We start from the raw sequence: 21,807 nt of genomic DNA, 5'->3' as shown, positions 1-21,807 counted from the left end.
TTTCAGGGCTTTAATCTTAGCAATATTGACAGTGCAGGCTTCTGAATTATCCACTGCATGCACTGGACACAAATTTCCTGGACATAAATCAGGAAATGCTCAAAGTACTCTGGATCAAATGTTATCAGCATTGCAATGTTCATCTCCCTTACCTTTTACAAGATCCATTGAATCTCTTTCCTTCCTTGACCTCTGTTCTTCCATTTCTGGGTATAAGCTGTCAACCAATGTCCACCATAACTCACTGACCTCCACAGCTATCTTGATTACACTTCCTTTCACCCTGCCTCAGGTAAGAACTCTATTCCATTCAGCCAGTTACTTTGTCTCCATTGCATCTGTTCTGGCAATGTCATCTTCCAGACTAGTGCTTTTATTTTCCTTTTTCCTTAGTTAAGGATTCCCCTCCACCAGGTTGATGGGATTCTCAACCATGACCATCCTATTTCCCTCACTTTTGCTCTCACCTCTTCCTTTCAGAACCAGGCTTTCCTTTTGTCCTCACTTTTCATTTCGCTATTGTCTGCATTTAATGAATTATTCTCCCTCAACTCCAGAATGATGCCAGATCAGATGCATCTTCCTCACCCCATTCAGCATTCTGAAGGCACCATTTTCTCCGTGAAATGCTGGTCCTCTCTTCAGTTATCCCCTACGGCCCCTCCTCTTCTCATGGCACTTACATATACAAGCAGAGGGCTGAAAAATCCACCCTTTTACTACTTCCCATTGCACTTAGGCTCGATAAAGACCTTCCAGGTGAAACATCAATTTACTTGTACTTTCAATTTAATAGAAAGTATTTGCTGCTCATGATGCAGTTTTCTCTGCATTGAGGGAAACCAAATGTGGGATGGTTTGTGGAACACCTTTGTTTGGTCTGAAATTATGACCCTGAGCTTCTAGTCGTTTGTTAGTTGAGTACTCCATTCCACTTCCATTCTGACCTCTGCCTCCTGCACTGTTCTAATGAAGCTGTGGAAGCTCATAGAGCATTTTACAGCCTTTTGAACTCAACAATTTCAGATTGTAACCACTGCTTCCATTCTGTTTGGACTGTAGTTGTTGGAAATGACTCTGTAATTTGCAGTTACTCTGGGCCTCATCTTTGGTTTCCTTATTTACCCCATCACCATGCCCTGTGGCTTTTCACCATCACTCATTTTGTCGTTGAATCACTCCTGCCTTCCATATTATCACAGCCCTTCACTTCTGTTCATTTTTCCCTCACAACTCCTGACCCGGTCACTGAATCTGTACTTGTTTAAAACTTGTTACATCTCTTCTTCCAGCTCTGATGAAAAGTCATCGACCTGAAACTAAGCTATATTTCTCTCAACTGATGCTACTTGAGCTGCAGAATATTTACAGCATTTCCTGTTGAGATCTCAGATTTTCTACATCTCCACTACATTGCTTTTGTTTTCAGAATTATCTTGATTGTTTATGCCTCTGCATTTTCTCACAATCATTTACTTGCTACACCATCCATCACTTTTAGCAGGCAAATTGCATAATCATAAGTAGTGTGAGTGTCTTAATAAACAGCAAGAGGTATGTTAATATTGAAATAAAATTGATAATTGAATTAAGGAAAGCAGCATTATTAGGAGGAGCAGAGCCATTTATAAGTGGCGGGGGGGGGCAGTGGCACAGTGGTTAACACTGCTACCTCACAGCGCCAGGGAACTGGGTTTGATTCCCGGCTTGGGTCACTGTCTGTTGGAGTTTGCACATTCTCTCCATGCCTGTGGGGTTTCCTCCCATAGTCCAAAGATATGCAGGTTTGGTGAATTGGCCATGCTTTATTCCCCTTAGTGTTGGGGGGATTCGCTAGGGTAAATGCATGGGATTATGGGGATAGGGCTGGGTGGTATTGTGGTTGGTGCAGACTCAATGGGCCGAATTCCCCCCTCCTGCTATGTATGATTCTATGACAACACGTCAAAAGCATCACCTAAAATGGATACGTCCATAGAGAAAACACCCCATACCCATGTAATTTTTTTGATAAAGTGTCAGAAGTCTGGAGTGAAAACCTGCCTGTTTTTCTGGCGAGAAACGCACTTGTTTTCAGTCAAAACTTGACACACTGCCATTTTTTAGGAAAATTCCAGTCAAAGAAAGGCAGACAGGGAACCCTCGAACACAGAGACCAACAACCTGCTTCTTCTGCTAGTGAACCTGGTTACATTGATGGCAAGGATGGGGAAGATGAGATCTCTCTGCCACAATTCCCATTATGGCCCATTTGCAAGAGTTTGTTTTCATAATGGGATTTGTGCCTACAACAAACAAGTGCTTAGAGTCCCAGCCTATTTCTCTTGCTCCTCATTCAATCCTCATAATAGTTTCATCAAACTTACTGTTAACCATGTTGAAAAGAAGAGAGGAAGAATAGTCATCATAGTTAATTTAATGCTATTTTTCAACTGTAGAGTAAGGTTGAGGCTCCCAGTGGTTTCCACTTGGGGTTCATTTGTCATCGCATTATCTTTCTTGTCACAGAGGTTTGTATTGTACTACTTGAGTATATTGAAGTCTTGGTGACTGCAAAATTATAATTCACTCCATCCCCAAATTGAAATATTAGCATCACAACAATGAGAGCTGTCATTTATGTTGCACCTTTGACATATTGAAACATCTCCAGATGCTTCACAGAAGAATTACCAATCAAATTTTTTCACAGAAGAACATCAGATAGTCAAATATATGACCAAATGTTTGGTTAAAGAGAATCTGAAAAGACAGGAGGTAGAGAGATATTAGGAATGAATTCTGGGGCTTAGGGCCAAGGCAGCCTAAGGCTTGGCTGCCAGTGTTGTAGCAACAGAAATCCAGAATTATAGAATATTTTGGTAATTCTACTGATATTTGGGAGAGAAGGAGTTCAGACATCACATTTTGCCATGATTATGATTTAAAAACATGATGTCACCAACGCTGCAGTTAGTATTCTGCACTGTTCTTTGTGCATCAGACTTTTGATCATTTTACCCACTCTTCTGTCTAGGGCTGTGATATACTAGTACTAAAGCTAACATCCTGGAGATGTGCGCAAGTGGGTTGAGATGTGATATCCCTTGATATGCTGTTGAGAAGGTGCTATGCAGCGCCTCACCAAAGCGGCGATGCAGAGATGAGAAATTTATGGCAGAATATGGCTAATGAACCTCATTTCGCCTCTGATAATTGACTGTATTTAGCTAATCTGTCACAACATCTACTTTTAAAAGCATAGTTTCAGATAGGGTTTGAAGGCAATTAGCAAGACTAAAAGTAATTCTGTTCAAAATTGGATTTATGACACATTTTTGTGCCTTTCCTTTTGGATTGGGCAGAAAATCTAATTCTCCTTATTGCCACATCTCAGCAATAAAGTTTTGATCAAGGATTCATGTTGTTCATAGAATCGTTGAATCCCTTCAAAGCAGAAAGAGGCCATTCGGCCCATTGAACCTGCACCAACCACAACCCCATCCAGGCCCGATCGCCATAACCCCATATATTTACTCTGCTAAACCCTCTGATTCTAAGGGACAGTTTAATAAGGCCAATCCACCTAACACTTCTGTAGCTAAACTTAATCCTCTTAATACATTTGGATACCAGCTGAGCTGGTTAACATTAATACAAGTAAAATCCTCAGCATCAACAGCATGTAATTTTAATAATTATCTGTTAATATCTTAAATTGACTATTTTTCTGATTATACATTGATTTGTAGTGCATTTTGCATTTGTGTTTAATTTTTGGTCAAATTGAAAACAAACTGGAGCAACCCAAAGAGTGGGTGTCACAGTTTTCTGATTAAAGTGACAAAATTTGCTCTATTACAATGAACTTGACAGTGTCACTTTATATAAAGATACTTCGTTAGGGATGACCTGTGCAAATAAATAGCTAGTAAACTTGACCGGAACAGTATTGTTCATACTGTTTATTGACTGAGTTGTTAATGCCTGTCTTGCTTACACCTGTCTTGCTGTGCCAGCCCAAACAACTGATGAGACGGTTACTTTTCGTCGTGAACGCAGTACGTTCAGGCGCCAAGCCGTACGGCGACGGCACAATGCAGGGAGTAACCCCACCCCTCCAGCCTCGCTCATTGGATCACCTCTCAGGTATGACATGAAATGACCATGCCAACTGCATGCCACAAGTATCTCTTGCATTCTGCTATTTCCTCAGCTGTTTTTGAAAACCAAAGCATGTTCTGTGCCTTTAGGCTGTTGCTGCATGACTTCATAAGCATGTTGGCTTGATGAAAGCGCATGTTGTCCTCTGCTTTGTGCATAAAGTTTTGATGTTGCAGATCTTGGACCAAGATTTCGCTTCTCCATTTTAAAACTGTCCCAAACCATTATCTCGTCTTTGTTGTGACACCCATCGAATGAATTGGAAAAGTAAATCCTTTGTGCGTACACTACAAGTTAGGTATTGTTAGTGTGGTTTTTCAATTCATAGTTGACTAAAATCTGCAAACCATTACCTTTTTTCTGCCCGTCTTCAGAAATGCAGTATACTGTACATGAGTTCAAGCACTTAAAAAAAAAATCAAGTCTGCCCAAGTACTTGATAAATTCTGATGAGTAATGAGTTTTTATTTAAAACTCAGATTTTATCAGTTCAGAATCTTGACTCTACACCTTTTAAAATTTTGTTGCCAAAATGATGTTGCTTCCCTGTTTTTTGTATGAATTGTTCCAATGGAAGAAGTCGTGAGTTGGAACAGGAGCAGGCTGTGATTCAACCCAAGATGAGATCGGTGGAACGGTCCATTTTGCCAAAGGGGAGCAGCATAAATTTGACAAAATAGAAGGTGTGTTTTCAGGATTATAAACCTTTAAACGTTAGTGTTTAATAAAGGATCTATCCACTGCTTCTCAGAATTGTAAATATTTGCTATTTAACTTAGGGACAGTGTGATATCACCGTGACCACCGAGTGGCTCCTAGTAAATGATTTTCCAGTAAATGACCTGTGACAAAGGTTAATATGTAATTTATACTCATCTACATGAAAACAAAAATGACCACTAATTAGTATTTTAAGTGTGTTACTATGTGGATGACAGTGCAGGAAACACTGGAGCAAAACCTTTTTAATTTCAACAATTGTTAAGAAATGTGCAAATTATGCAATCTGTGAAAATCTAGCTATTTTCACCATCTCATTCTCCCTCCTCCATGATACTGGAAGCCCTCTAGTACCTCCCCCAAGTGCCATCTGCAAGGTTGGACAATGAATATGACTGTTTAACGTTTAAAACTTAGTTGTGATGTCTTTCAAACAGAAAATGCTGGAAACACACAGTAAATCAGGCAGCGTCTGAGGTGTGTGAAGCAGAGCTCATATTTTCAGATCAATGGCTGTTTCTCAGAACAGGAAGATTTGAATAGATTTTAAGCAAGTATAGAGCCAGGGGAAAGGAGGACAAGGAATGATCAAGGACTAAATCCTGTTTTCACTTGACGCCCACATGCTTACTTCCCAAAGGAAATCACTTAAGTAGTCATCAGGAGTGGAAATCATGTCTATAATTTTCCACTCGCCAGACTTCCAGCTAAATTATTACTCCTCTGGCTGACATTAACTAAGTACAGTCAGGCAATTAAACATGAGACTTTAGGATTTATGTGGCTTAGTTCTACACCTGTTGACGTTTTTGCCCACTAATTAATACAAGAGAGCTACATGACCTAGCCATTTGCTTATCATCACAGATTTCTCCTCCATCCCATTTATTCTTTACGCCATACACCATTCCTAACAGTAAAGTGCAACCTCTGAAGCCTTCACCAGTACATTCCTGTAACTGGCATTTAAGAGTTGGAGAAGTGAGAAAAATAAGATTACTTGGCATGTAGTTTTATTTCCCTTCACCATTTCTCCAAGTGGTCTGGCTAAGACTCAGACTTGCTATCACTATCCACAGCCAACCACTTTCAGGAAAACATCTGGCATGGTTTTATGAAATGAAAGTCACCATAGTCCCCGAGGATCATAAGTCTTCTAGAGAAAGAGCTCACTGGTGATGATTTAACCACCTCAAGTGAAGGACAAGGTTGAGAAGGCAGGGCCTTCATGGATAACCTCAGCTGATACTGGAATTGAACCTGTGCTATGGGCATCGCTCTGTATCATGAACCAGCTATCCAGCCAATGGAGCTAACCAATCCCCTGATATATATATAATATGCCTGTTACCTTGTAGCCACGTTCTTTGTTTTAACGGAGATATTTTAGATTTTGTAGTCAAAATAAAACAAACGGCCAATTTTCTTTTGATGCAAGCAGAGCAACAATTGCAATCTTGAAGCTGGACCATTTTAAGCTTTTCAGTATCCCCTTTTTAATCTGAAAGCTGTTGGATTTGTTCTGATGTGTTAACAAAGATTACATGTACAAGACGATTATCAAATGACAGATTTGTGCCATTTAAATAGTGTTGCACATAATTTTATCCAACATATTCATTTCATGGCTATTATTTTACAATTAATGGCTGCCTTGAAGCAGTTTCATCAAACAAAACTTGTTCTGAGTTGATAAAATTGGTGGGGGGGCTTGATATAGATCTTCAAATTAATACAATTGAAGTAACCAAGATTTGTAACATGGCGGATGTTATAGAACTGGAGAATATGTGCAAAATTTAAAACTGAACGGAATTAAAGTTGCACAATAGACTTCCAGATAAGATATTTTCAGATTAATTATATGTTTTATAAGATAGCTGGATGGATATCTGCTGAGGTGGAAGATATAGATTTAGGGACACATGAGCAGCTTGATTTTAATTTTAGGGAGGATAAGAGATGGAATGTGAAGTTCTTTAAGATAGAAGCTCAACTGTGGAGACATTGCTCAGATTCATAATGTAAACAGTAGCCAGAACTAGCTTGAAGGACCAGATGTCCCTTTCTCACTACCAGTTTCCATATCTTAGTGGAAAACACATAACACAAGAAATAGAAGCAGTAGTAGGCCATCAGGCAGTTCCAGCCCCACAGTTCAATATGATTTAGTCTGATCTATGCCAGCCGCAACTCTTTTCTGTGCAATTTCCCCCTAGCTCTCTATTCGATCTAACAAATATTAATCCACCTTCACTTTAAATACTTCTTATGATGCAGTCTCCATCACCCTCTGGGGCAGAGAATCCCAGACATTTCTCATCCTCTGCGAGAAGGAATTTCTCGCACCTCAGTTTTAAATGAGCAGTCCTTCATCTTGTCTCTGCAAGAGCAATGTCCTCTTGCTCGAGACTCTCACTAGTGAAAACATCTCACCATCTACTCTGTCAAGCCCCCCTCAGGATCTTGTACATTTGAATACGGTCACTCCTCACTCTTCTAAACTCCAAAGAAAACAGACCCAGACTATTTAGTCTCTCTTGATGGGACAACCTACTCAACCCAGGAATTAGCCTGGTAAATCTCCTTTGGACTGCATTTAATGTTACTATATCCTTTTTAAGGTAAGGGGACCAAAACTGTACGCAGTATTCCAGGTGAGACCTCACCAACACCATGTACAACTGCAACAAAATGTGCCTTTTTGAAACTCCAACCCCATTGCAATAAAAAAACAAAATGTCATTTGCCTTCTTAACTACACATTGCACCTGCTTGCTAGCTTTTTGTGACTCATGCACTGGAACCCCTTGATCCCTCTTCACTTATCTGTAATCTCTCTCCATTTAGATAATACTGTTGATTTTTGATTCCTCCTACCAAAGTGCATGACCTCACACTTCCCCTCATTAAACTCCATTTGCAAGGTTTTCACCCTTTATACTTTGTACAGTAGAATGGAATTCACTATGGATCTACTTCATCTTTCATTGACTTTGTTACATAACCGTACTCCTTCCCATTAAAATCACTTCTAAAGTTAATCAGCACAGTGTAATTTAGCCACGCTCAATATCTTTAGTCTTAAAAATGGAAGTTCAAGGAGGTGGGAAACAATTTTATGAAAAGAATGTTCCTTTCCAAGAAACACCTTTTGAAATATCAAGATCTTGCTATTTTGGACAATCTTGAAGATAGAACTTGAAAAACTGGTCAACTTTTTTTAATCCTCCCTTATAGTGAGGTAATTTTCCCAAATATTTATAAAGGGAATTATACTGGGCTGTAACTCTTGAATCATTTCAATTGAACTATTCAGAGAACAGTAAATTGGTCTGACACAACATCCTGTAAATTTCTCCACTGACTGCAAGCAGCATGATTTGGTGCCCAAGTACCAGAATTTTACATAGGAAGACCTAGAGACAGTAGAAATAGTGGCTTCGGAGGTAGCAAAAGTCACAATTAGTGATGATCATCTGGAAAATATTCAGATTATTTAATTCGTAACACTTAATTTAGATGAAGATAATAATCTAGATAGATAATGTTTTAATAAGATAAGTATTGAAAACAATAATAAAAGACAGGAAAAGGATAGTTAGTTCATCAAACCTTTCCTGTGCAGCCGATAAGCACAATTAACTCCTAATTGATGGCACCCACTTGATCTCACAATCTCTAGAAAAGATGAAACAGATTCTGAAGCTGCATAAAATCATAAATCATCTCAAAACTATGCAGAGTATTTTTTAGGAAATGACATCTTCTGAATCAAAGAATGGCAAAAGCTCAGCTAACAGTTAGTACATGTGGTGAAACCTGATCAAGGTTCAAGTGGACAGTACAGTATTTATTTCTGTGTGCTTGTACATTATGTATCAGAAGTCTGCTATTCCTGATTGATGTTGCATGTATATATTTCTTACTCATACCTATCCTACTATAAGTGGAATAAGCTAGCTTTAGCAGAGAAGCATATTTTTTAGCAAAATCTATGTATAATCAATGAGCATTTAATAAGTAAACCAGTGCCATTGTTGTTTTGGGAGATGGTTCTTGTACTTTCTATTCATTCACTGGATGTGGGCATTGTTGGCAGTGCCAGCATTTATTGCCCATCCCTAACTGCTGTCCATTTCAGAGGGCAGTTGAGAGTCAACCACATTATTCTACTCTGGGTCTGGAGTCACATGTAGGCAAGACTGGGTAAAGATGACAGATTTCCTTTCCCAAAGGACATGAGCCATTGGAGTAAAGGATACATTATCCAGAATTCCACCTCACATGTACCAAGGGTGCTTAAACTTCATTTATCCTCTGTATAATCTGCTGTTCAGGGCCCCATGCAAATTTAATTAATCCTTTCCTCTTCTAGCTTTTACAGTTCACATTTGGGGACAAAATAGTTTACATGATGCTCATACTATTTATATTACAGCATACAAAATGTTAAGCCAGGCTTTCTTGTAATGCAAATTTTGCATTTTTGAAATATTTCAGTTGTTGGTTTAATTAAGACTCAGGAAAAATGTAATCCAAAAGACTCATTCATTTTATATGACCGTTGTTCTTATACTGGCCTCTCTGATTACAAGGCATCTCCTGGAACTTCACGATGCAATATCAGCTTTTGTGTTCTCCTTTTTGTTCTACCATCCATTCAGTGCATAGGATTTGTGCTATGATGTTAAACTCAAAGCATTTTAACTTGTAGCTGCAAAACCACCGTAAAGGGCCAAATGGGGCATAAATGCAACATAATATATATTTGTATTTTATCGTGGGTGTAACTGTGACAGCAATAACTGCTGACTTGGTGGATGTTGGCCCATTGTCTGAAAGCAGTTTGCTGCTTTAAAATTTCTCTGCTTTGTGCTTTCTTATTGATACTCTTCACAATGATTCATTTGATGGGTTGGTTTCTTTGCTTTTGCAAGACTGCATGAACAACCCAAATATGATCTCTTAGTATGCTTTTGTGATCCCATGCTAATCAGTGCATGATCAATTCTGTTCGGTTAGATCAATGTCTTCTCTCGTTGTCTTTTTTGATGTGATGTCTTCGTATTCACTCTTTTTTTTACTGTAGCCTTCAAGATAGTCAGCCATCTGCTTCTCAGATCAAAATCCAGTCCCGTCCCCCATCACAGGCTGCTGTACTTAGTGCTAGCGCCTCCCTACTGGTCAGAAATGGAAGTGTCCACCTGGAAGCATCACATGACAATGCCTCTGCTGTTGGTGGCTGCAGTTTACAGGATGGGTTTGGTAGGCAGCCTGGGAGACTTACCCAAGTTATTCACTGAGTATTAAGTCCTCTTATCTGTAAAGAGATAGTATTCCTTTTGGCGAATCACAATGGCTGATTCAAATCAAAATTAAAATCTGCAATATTGCTTAAATTGGATGTGCTCAAACTTTTTCCCAACACCTCAGAAGAGCAATTGGCATTGACGCCAGATGTATATGTCTACCGAAAGGGCACTAGTTTGCCCAAATTAATGTGTCATGCAATAAATAAATTATATTTTTGGGTGTAAAATTCAACACCCTTTTTTAAAGGATATACTGTCTCTTTAAATTTGCCACTTTTTAGTTTCTTTGAGCTTAAAAAAGATGATGTTTTGAATATTCACCAGCTCAAGCTTATGCTTGAAGATTAAGTGCAGTGACCTTCAGAACAAAAAAACTTATATTTTGGTTTGTATTTTTTGTCCTTGGATTTTGCTGGGATCAGCTATATTGAATACCTATTACATTTTCTGCACAAAGTACATACAGAATGGCTGCAATTCAGCAGAAATGAAAGTAAAATAAAAAAAAGACATTTCAGCATTTGAACAATTGTCAAGAATGGTATGAATTTAAATGTTGAGTTGAACAATTTGTGTAAAGAAGTGAGCCACATCATCTTTTCTAAGAAAATGGTGGAATCTTAATTCTTGTCAGAAATTGTTTGTGTTTATTTTTCTATGTTTCTGAGCTGCTTGAATGCTCGCACACAAGATAAAAATCTGGTTTGAAGGATTATTACAGGATGGCATGGTGGCGCAGTGGTTCGCAGTGCTGCCTCTCAGCGCTAGGGACCTGGGTTCAATTGCCAGCTTGGGTCGCTGTATGTGTGGAGTTTGCATGTTCTCCCTGTGTCTGCGTGGGTTTCATCCAGGTGCTTTGGTTTCCTCCTACAGTCCAAAGATGCACAGGTTAGGTGCTTTGGCCATTCTAAATTCTCCTTCAATGCCCCCGAATAGGCGCCAGAGTGTGGTGACCGGGGGACTTTCACAATAACTTCATTGCAGTGTTAATGTAAGCCTACTTATGACAAATAAATAAACTTTTACTTTGTTACAATCAGTAAAAACAAAAAGAAAATGCAGTTCTTGAAGTGACTGATCTTATTGTTTTGTTGCTTTGGGGTGGTATTCACATTTAAAATCAGTTCTTGATTAGCACCTTCTTTGTTACACTTGTATCATAGGTTACACAGGTTGTATCACAGCTTGGTAATGCTGCTGCTCTGTCCAAGACCACAAGGAACTACAAAAGGTCTTGAATGTAGCCCAATCCATCATGCAAACCAGTCTCCCATCCATTGACTCTGTCTACGCTTCCCATTGCCTAGGCAAAGCAGCCAGCATAATTAAAGATCCCATGTACCTTGGATATTCTCTCTTCCACCTTCCTCCTTTGGGAAAAAGATACAAAAGTCTGAGGTCACAGACCAACCTATTCAAGAACAGCTTCTTCTCTGTTGCCATCAGACTTTTGAATGGACTTACCTTTCATTAAGTTGATCTTTCTCTACACTCTAGCTATGGCTGTAACACTTAATTCTGCACTCTCTCCTTTCCTTCTCTATGAACGGTATGTTTTGTCTATATAGCACGCGAGAAACAATATTTTTCACTATATGCTAATATACATGTGACAATAAATCAAATTATTACAGATGAAATATCAATTCAGTTTCAGGGCTGCAATATCTCCCCAGCTTCCCTGAACTAACATCATTAAAAAAATAGATTATTTGATCATCATCATATTGCTATTTGAGGGATCTTGCTGTATGCAAATTGGTTAATCATTTCCTACTCTTCAAAATTACTTTGTTGGTTGTAACTGTCTTAAACCTCTCTCCACCGTCTCCTCCCCCCTCACTACAAAGTGCAAGGAGTTCATGAACTTCTTTGTCACTAAGATCGAGACCATCCAAACAGTTGCTCTGCCACATCTCTTCCTTGCCCTTATACTCGCTCACTGGGTCAAACCTCCTCTAATGTTCTTCCTACCCAAGCTCTGGACTTGAATCTTCCTCTTGTTTTTCTGCTATTTGCCCTTATGACCTCTTTGAGTTCATCATGTCCGTGCCATCCATTTTGTGCCACCTCAACTCTTAAAAGTTCCCCTCCTGTTAATACTGTAAATGGTTCTCTGTCATCAAGTATTGTGCCTCCTTGTCATTATCACTCCTTTCCTCAAAAGGATCAGACCTTGATACTACACATCTCTAACCTTCCCTCCCTGTCCAAAACCCTGGGCTGTGTTGCCACCCTACAAACCGTGCCTGTCTTTCCAGGAATTCAATCTTTCCATCCCTCCAATCAGGTTTTCGCTCCGTCATGGTACTGAAATGGCTCTTGTCAAGTCCAATTGACATCTTGCTTGACTGTGACAAAGGTAAACCACCCCTCCTCACCCTGATCGACCTGTCTACCATCTTAAAGGGTGTTAATTCTAACTCCTCCTCCAATGCTTCTTCACTGTTATCCAGTTGGATGGGACTGCTCTCGCCTGGTTCCATTTTACCAAACTAGTTGGAGAATTACTTGTAATGGCAGCTCTTCCTACTCCTACACCATTAGCCCTCCAGTCCCCCGGGATCAATATTTGAACTTCTCCTATTTCTTATTACATGCTGCCTCTTGCTGACATTGTCCAAAATCACAGTGCTAATTTTCACATGTACGCTGACAACATGCTGCTAGCCTAGCCACCACCATCACCTCTCTTGACTACTTCCTTGTTGTTAACTTATCAGACTACTTATCCAACATTCTGCACTGGATAAGCAGAAATTTCTCTCAGTTAGATATTGGGCAGACTGAAGCTGTGGCTTTGGTAGCTGCTCCAAACTCTTCCCTAGCGATCGACTCAATTCTCCCTGACCACTGTCTTTTGCGAAATCAGACAGTTTACTGTCATGTTGACCCAGAGATGAGCATTTGATGTGAGTTTGGATCCAGGCAACAGAACTTTAGATGACCTCGAGATTGCAAAAGGTAGAATATGGGAGGCGAGTCAGGAGTGCTTTGCAAAAATCAAGTCTAGAAGTGCCAAAGGCATGAATGAGGGTTTCAGTGGTAGGTTAGCTGAGACAAGGTCGTAGTCAGGCAATGCAGTGGAAGTGGAAACAGACGGTTTTAGTAATGGTGTAAATATCACATCAGCATCACTAAAACCGTCTGTTTCCACCTCCATTGCATCGTCTGACTACGACCTTGTCTCAGCTAATCTACCACTGAAACCCTCAGTCATGCCTTTGCCACTTCTAGACTTGACTTCTGCAATGCATTCCTGACTCGCCTCCCATATTCTACCTTTTGCAATCTCGAGGTCATAAAGTTCTGTTGCCTGGAACCTAACTCACACCACATGCCATCCATCTATGCTTGTAATCTCCTTTGGTTCCTGGTCAAACAGCATATTAATTTTAAGATTTTTATTCTTATTTTCAAATTTCTCATGGCCTCACTCCTCATCTCTGTAATATCTTCCCGTTCCACATCCATTTCAGGGTTGGACATAGCACCCATCTAAATATGGCCTCTAGTGTATCCCCAAATTTACTCGTTCCATTGGGTGGCCACGCCTTCAGCTACCTAGGTCCTAAGTTCCGTCTTTGCACTTCTCCAATTGCCTACCTCACTTTCCTCTTTCAAGCACTCCTTAAAACCTACTTTTACCAAGCTTTTGGTCATCTGACTTAATATCTCCTTATGTGGATCGGTGTGTATTCTTTCTTTTATAAAGCTACTGTGAAGTGCCTTGGGATATTTTATTATGTTAAAGATCAACATAAGTTGGTGGTGTAAAGCACTTCGGGATACCCTGGAACATCTAGATAATGCAAGTGTTTCTATCAGTTGACCTACGTATAACAAAAATTCATTGCTGTTGCATGACATTGCATTGTCTTATCATGATTATTACATTTGTTGAACACTAAAATATTGGACTTTATTATAGAAAATAAAGTCAGAAAATGCTGGAAACACTCAGTAGGTCTGGCAGCATCTCAGGAGAGAGGAACGGAACTAACGTTTCAGGTGATGACCATGATGGTTAGCACTGCTGCCTCATAGCGCCAGGGACCCGGGTTCAATTCCTGGCTTGGGCCACTGTCTGTGTGGAATCTACATGTTCTCCCCTTGTCTGCATGAGTTTCCTCCGGGTGTTCCAATTTCCTCCCACAGTCCAAAGACATGCTGGTTAGGTGCATTGGACATGCTAAATTCCCCCTCAGTGTACTCGAACAGGCACCAGAGAGTGGCGACTAGGGGATTTTTCACAGTAACTTAATTGCAATGTTAATGTAAGCCTACTTGTGATTAATAAATGAATAAACTTTTTAAACTTTCATCAGTAAAGGTTAGAAGTGTAATAGGTTTTGAGCAAGGGAAAAAACAATAGGGGAAAGTCTGTGATAGGGTTAGAAACAGGATAGATTAAATGACAGAAGAATTGGTTGCGCAGGGACAAAGGGAGTGGTAATGGTCTAAGAAAAGAAACAAGAAAACACCTTTTGAATTGTGGGTGCCTATGTAGACTGGATAGGCTAAACGAGAGGTGATAGTGGTGACTGGCACGTAAGAGTCAGGATAGGTAGAATAATGGAGATGCACTTGATCTAAATTTAGGGGATCATTATGATAAATGTAAGAACTTACTCCTAAAGGTGTACTTGTTTAAATATGTATCAAAAAATTATAAATTTAATAATAGTGAAAGATAAACTAAGGAAAAATATTTTTAAAGTCTCTGATCAATGGGATGGATATTTGGGAAAATATGAAGAGTTTACACCTGATCAGGAGAAAAGGAGGTAATGTGATGATATATCCTGTATATAAATTCCAATAAAATAAAACGAAAATGCTGCAGATGTTGGAAATCTGAAACAAAATTGAAGCACAGTCATATTGGACTCGGAACATTAACTCTGTTTCTCTCTCCACAGAAGTTGCTAGACCTGCCGAGTTTTTCCAATATTTTCTGTCTTTTTTTTATAAATTCCAGTATTGTGGCACAAGCAGGGACGTAATGCAAAATTAAAAGACAAATACTAAGTTACTTAGCTGGAATTAATCAGTAGTAACAGATATAATTGTTTTTGAAGGTATACTGTAGACCTCCAAACCAGAGTGAAAGTCTCGATCTGGAGCTTGGCCTAGAAAAGGAAGGCATCGAGTAGGGGGCCAATTATAATAATCGGAGATTTTAACTGCAGTAATTAGGAACAGTTTGTGACAGAACCAGCATTACCATCCCACACCTTGATGACCGTAACATTACTAAGCAGAACATTAACCGTTATTATGCAACTCCACTCCCACACCAATAACTTTGACTCAGTGGCTTCCAGTCAAGTCCCTTGGAAATGCTTGCAGCCTTCATCGTTTAAACAATATTACTCATTCAGTTATAGCAAAATATTGCAGATGCTGGAATCTGAAACAAAAACAGAAAATGCTGGAAAATCTCAACAGGTCTGACAGCATTTGTGGAGAGAGAATGGAGCCAACATTTTGAGTCAGAACTCAAACAATGAGTCATCCGGACTTGAAATGTTGGCTCTATTCTTTCTCCACAGATTCTGTCAGACCTGCTGAGGTTTTCCAGCATTTTCTACTCTTATTACTCATACTTTTTTTTAAGGTAAAATTAGTTTATCATACGTCATGATTTAATTTGAAAGAATGATGGTGTTGCTTTGAAGCATGCCTGACTTAAAACTGAAAGTTTACACCTACTGTAGCCATTTTGCTTGCCACCAAATTTAAATCTCATTTATTTTCCGTCCCTGGATATGTTCATCAAGGTCTCCCTCAGCCACATACTCATTTGTTTGCTCACCACTTAATTTTGCTTTGCTGTAGTATGGTGGCACAGTGGTTAGTACTGCTGCCTCAGTGCCAGGGATCCAGGTTTGATTTCAGGCTTGGATCGCTGTCTTAAGTTTAAAGTTTGATTTATTAGTCACAACTAAGGCTTACATTAACACCGCAATGAAGTACTGTGAAATTCCCTTAGTCTGTGCAGAGTCTGCACTTTCACCCGTGTCTGCATGGGTTTCCTCTGACTGCTTTGGTTTCCTCCCACAGACCGAAAGGTGTGCTGGTTAGGTGCATTGGCCATACTAAATTCTCCCTCAGTGTACCTGAACAGGTGCTGGAGTGTGGCGACTAGGGGATTTTCACAGTAACTTCATTGCAGTTTTAATATAAGCCTACTTGTGACACTAATAAATAAAGTTAAAAGTAGCCTGTGGCACAGTGGTATACAAATGCAATTTCTTGAGAGAAATTTTCTAAACGGAAAGCACAGCCTACTGCTGTGCTATGTGGTTTTAAATTAATAATCAACCTGACCAGCAGAACCAGCTTGTGGTTCCCACCAGTTATCAGATTTAATTGCAATAAGTCTGGTACCACAATTGTCAACTGTACATTTTCTCTTGCTAGTGGGTGAAGTCAAAAGTCAATTTGACTTTTGAATCAGTCCAAGTAGTATCCTCAGAATTAGTTTTTTTTTTGATGCAGTGCATTTTATATATGAGCCGACTTTATTCCCACAACATATGAAAGTTTCCTCTGGTCATAATGTAATTGCTCTGCTTCTCTGGCAAGCTTGATGACACACACGTTGAATCTTGTGAATCGAAGAGCAACCTCTTAAATTGTTGATGAAAATCACTTTTAAGGTATTTATGTATCATAGAAATATCACGGAACCGTACAGTGCAGAAGGAGATCAATTGGCCCATCAAGTCTGCACCGACTACAATCCCACCCAGGTCCTATCCCCGTAACCCCATGCATTTGCCCTAGCCAGTCTCCCTGACACCATGATCAATCCACCTCTCCTGCACATTTCTGGACCATGGGAAGAAACTGGAGGAAGCCCACACAGACACAGGGAGAACATGCAAATTCCGCACAGACAGTGACCCAAGCTGGGAATCGAACCCAAGTCCCTGGTGCTGTGAGGCAATAGTGCTAACCACTGTGCCGCCATGCAGCCCATCTTTTCCAGTTGCTGAGATTTTTGTCAGTATCACTGCTATATATAATTTATACGTTCAGATCAGTCCAAGTGTCTATAATAAGAATAATATTATGATTGACTTATTTTTAAGGATTGTGAGGCATGAAATGTGTGATTTATCCCTGAATTTATTACACTCGATTGTTTTGGTCCAAATAAGACTGAAATTTGCAAGTCCTTCTGGACTGTGAAAATTTCTACAGTGGTATGTTGTCCTTTTCTTTTTATTCGAACATGGGATATGAGCATCGTTGGCTAAGCCAGAGTTTACAGTGCATCCCTAATTGCCTTTGAGTAGACAGTGGTGAGCTGCTGCCTTGAACTGCTGCAGTCCATGTGGAGTAAGCACACCTACGGTGCTGTTAGGAAGGGAGTTTCAGGATTTTGACCCAGTGACACTGAAGAATTGGCAATATGTTTCCAAATCAGGATTGTGTATGGCTTGAAGGTGTTCCCCTGCATCTGGTGCCTTTGTCCTTCTTGATGATAGAGCTCACACGCTTGGAAGGTGCTGGCAAAAGAGTCTTGGTGAGTTGCTGCATCTTGTAGTTAGCAGACACCAACCAGTCAAGAGTTTCCCCTGATCCCATTTACTCCAGTTTTGCGAGGGCTCCTTACACCACACGTAGTCAAATGCCACCTTGATATCAAGGGCAGTGACTCATGTCAACTCAAGGTCCCCTCTTTTGTCCATGTTTGACCAAGGTTGTAATGAGGTCAGGTGCAGAGTGATCCTGGCAGACGCCAAACTGAGCATCAATGAGCGAGTTAATGCGAATGTCATGTGAGTGCACCTTCAAGAAAAGTTTTTAAAAAAAATCATGCAGCTTACTTACAGCTTCAGTGATGTCTTTGGGAAGATGGAGCTAAGCTGTGGCAGTCAGGTGTTAGGGCCTTCAGTTTTGTTTGTGGCAGTCAAATGATGGTGGTTCTTTTCCTTTGGGCTTTCAGTTTCATTTTGGGGAGTGTTGGAAGCAGTTTAGCAATGAGCTAAGAAGCAGTCTCTCTCTTTCTCTCTCCCCCTCTCCTGTTCTTCCACTTGTTTGGTTCTGAAACTATTATCAGCTGAAGGAGAGGCTTATTGCCATCCTGCCTTTAAAAAGCTGTGTTTTGGGAAGCAGAATCAACTAGAACCTCTTCTGAGTTTCTTCACAGGGGAATTTCAGCATTCAACCCAGGAGGCTGAATTTCTGGAACAAGTGGGCATTATCCAATGCTGTATTGTGTTTATTTGGAGGGTTTTGTGTATTGGATATTGGCTTTGGTTGGAACACATTAAGACATATTTCCTTAAGAGTTATACATTATCGTGGGTTGTTGTGTTTCTTGTTTGTAATTGTCAAAAGTTCTTGCTAAGTGTCTTACTACACATGTCAACAATATTCTTAATTAAGCTTTGTTTTTGATAAAAGCTGCCTGTGGGTCAGTTGAATCACACCTGAAGTGAAACCTCGTATACTCATTCTAGCCAAAATTCAACTTAAAACTTTACAGGTCAGGCAAGCTTCATAGAACACCTTGAAGTATCCAACCTGACTTTTAACAGAAGCAAGTGCCACTTTTCATCACTTTTCTGACAATCAAACGTACATTGAGGGGACAACAATTGGCTGGGTTGGATTTGTCCTGCTTTTTCTGTACAAGACATACTAGGTAATTTTCTGCATTGCTTGGGGGGGATACCAGTGTTGTAGCTGTACTGAAGCAGCTTGATTGGGGTGCAGCAAGTTCTGGAGCACAAGTCTTCAGTACAGTTGCCAGAAATTGTCTTTTCAGCTCAAAGGAAAACAAGTCCAATTTCTCCTGTCTATCCACATAATCCGAATTCTTCATTCCTGTAACTTTTTTATTGAATTGCTTCTGTACCTTCTGCAAAGCCTCCATGTCCTTCCTAAAGTGTTGTGCCCAGGATTGGGCATAATAGTCCAACTGGGGTTAAGTTTGCGTTTTGTGCAATTTTTAAAATAATTCCCTGGCTTTAGTACTTAATGCCTCTAGTGCTTTGTTAACTGCTTTATTATCTGTCCTCCACTTTCAAAGATGTGTATCCAAACACTCCCAAGTGTCTATGTTCTTACTTACCCTTAAAATTGTATCACTTAGCAAGTATGGTCTTTTCCTACCAAAATACATCACCTCATACTTGAATTTGATCTGTTTTGTGTTTGTCCATTACAGGAGGTTATCTGTGCCCTCTTAAGGTCTAGTACTATCTTCCTGACTTGAGTGCAATTGATTATTAATCACTGCTGTAATTAGATAAGGTGTGTTTGTGGTGTCAGTGCACTGTGGGGAACAGAGAAGGAGTTATTTAAGTTCTGTAAATGATCTCTGTAACTTAATATTAAAAATAAAAAAAAAATCCCATGTAAAGGAAGTAGATACTATAAGATGCTTGTTGTTTAATCTTTGCAAAAGCAATACGTTTTTAACAGCCTCAAATTTTGAAGCAGCAAAGCATTTTTCCATCAGGCTACCAGTGCCATTATTTTTAAAATCCTGAGTGTCAATAGCATGAAACTGGTTAAAGTGTAGGAAAATTGTGCTTACTGTTGATTTTACTAAGGGCAGAGCTATGATAATTACTTTCTAACGCAGTGGCGTCAATCTCAATTGTTATGGTGGACTTGTCTGATATCCTAACACTTGGTGTGAACCAGTCAGTAAACATTACTTGGATATACTGGCGGGGGTAGCAGTTGGTATGCATGTTGTACGGTTTTTGGATGTATAAAGAGCACAATGTGTCCTAATTTCTGGGCATGTGGTCCTGCATCTAATTTGTTCTGGTAATATAACTGTCAGCATATTAGTCCCCACTGATTTTGGGCAGCTTGATGGCAGGATGAATTTAAATATGCCAAGAGGGCCCTGCAACTATTTTGGGACTGTCCTGCAAACTGCATGAACGACTAGGTGAAGAATGCATTCTGCAATCTGAGCGTTTGCTATTATACAGCAGCCTAAATAGCAGTTTTTAAAGCAAGCTGCTTAAAATATGGGTAGGAAGATAATTTTTTAACACTGTGGCCATCTTGTTCTGGCAGGAATCACCGATACCTGTGTGCGAGACCCACACAAAAAGAGTCCAATGGGACTCTCAGTGAAGCAGCAATTGGGGAATTATTCACTGAAAGATGTTGCCCTAGATGCAGGGGGCTATTTGCATTTACCTTTCCATTCATTGTCCGTGTTTATGCTGTATCTATTAGTCTATGACCTTAATTGCAGAGTTGATTCTGATCTTGCAGAACCTAATTTCATTGCCCTGCTGCCAATCAGGTTCATGGAGAGAATGCTGGATTGTGCACTTATATCCGGGGACACATTTTTGTTTAGCCATTCAATTTTAAATGGTTTGGGGAGTGCCTCAAATGGGTTGGCAAAACATTTTATCCTAACTCTGAGCAAGTTCCTGAAGTGTTCAGTAGATCCGTGTTGAGGAATACAAATTGAAGAAGCAGAAGTTGTAAAATATGCCCTGGAGCTCCAATAACACTTAGAAAAGCAGATCTGCTCCTGGCTGCTGCCTATTCTGTCGCTCACAAGGAATAAAACATGAGAACTGTGCATGCACGGCATTGACAATAAATGCAGCAAACTCCCCTTTGTATGGACATGGAAAGAGCCAAAATACATCTGCCAACTCCCACCTCCGCAATCTTATGTGCTGCTGTCTTCTGTACTTGGCCCCTCTGCATCTGATACCTCACGTATCGGTGCTTGTGATCCTCCCTGAGCACAAGGAGGATTTTTGGTATCTACCCTTTGACCTCCATTTGCCCTCCAATGCAAGTAATCATTCACTGTCTATGCACAATAAATTCTCCAGTTTTTATTCAGGCCTTTATTGGCTGCTCCTCTCCTGTTATTATACTTGTGATGCTGCTACTCCTGGCTCTGCAGGAAATGCTGCAACCACTCCTTTCTCTTCACTTTTTCCTACATTCTATCCTCCAATTGCATGCCCCCAAATTCTTTCTGGCTCCCATTTCCAGTCTTCCGGCATTCCCTTTCTCATTTATAGTCTGCTGGCCTTCCCTCCAGTGTGAAGGAAGGTATGTCCATCTCATTTTAATTACAGTGAGTTCTGCAAAGTTGCCTGAATGAAGTGGGCCCTATGTTCCACAGCCTTTGGTGAAGCACAGATGTGGGGGTGCAAAAAGGGTGTTCGTGGGTTGTCAACCATTACCTTTGCTATCGGATATTTTTTCTTCTATTGAAGTCATTCTTTCACATTGAAAATAGGTTGAAGTGCAAAATGGGTGACTCATCCCTTGACCCTCCATTTGCATTTTTGTCAAAGTTGAATTCATGCCCTGACTCGCCTCAACAGTAAGCCTGCACAGGTACATTTTTGAGGTTATTGTTTTGTTCCAGTGGTAGTCATTTGTCAAATCATCAAACTATGGGACTAAAGACACGTACCTTCTTCCATTCCCATTTATTGGTATCAAACCATTATTTATTTTTGGTTTGATTTATTGTTGTCACATGTGTTAACATACAGTGAAAAGTATTGTTTCTTGCACATTATACAGACAAAACATACTGTTCACAGAGAAGGAAAGCAGAGAGTGCAAAATGTAGTGTACAGTCTTAGCTAGGGTGTAGAGAAGG

At 40.0% G+C, this 21,807-nt stretch overlaps 1 protein-coding gene across 3 annotated transcripts in view; it reads left to right on the top strand.

Moving 5' to 3' along the window:
• Window positions 1-21,807, top strand: part of pcnx1 (pecanex 1) — a 264,945-nt gene that overhangs the window by 131,819 nt on the left and 111,319 nt on the right. For 2 of the 3 annotated variants that reach the window (XM_080203058.1, XM_080203057.1), the window contains exons 7-8: window positions 3,999-4,128; window positions 9,956-10,131. The exons of the other annotated variant lie outside the window; for it this stretch is intronic. In XM_080203058.1, the coding sequence (XP_080059184.1) occupies window positions 3,999-4,128; window positions 9,956-10,131 (306 nt within the window). The remainder of the gene's footprint in view (window positions 1-3,998; window positions 4,129-9,955; window positions 10,132-21,807) is intronic. 3 annotated transcript variants of the gene reach the window in all.

The sequence above is a fragment of the Carcharhinus amblyrhynchos genome, chromosome 14 (assembly GCF_965287045.1).
Source record: "Carcharhinus amblyrhynchos chromosome 14, sCarAmb.v2.hapA, whole genome shotgun sequence".
NCBI lineage: Eukaryota > Metazoa > Chordata > Chondrichthyes > Carcharhiniformes > Carcharhinidae > Carcharhinus > Carcharhinus amblyrhynchos.
The sequence above is the reverse complement of the archived record's forward strand: the minus strand, read 5'-3'. Positions and strand labels throughout refer to the sequence as shown.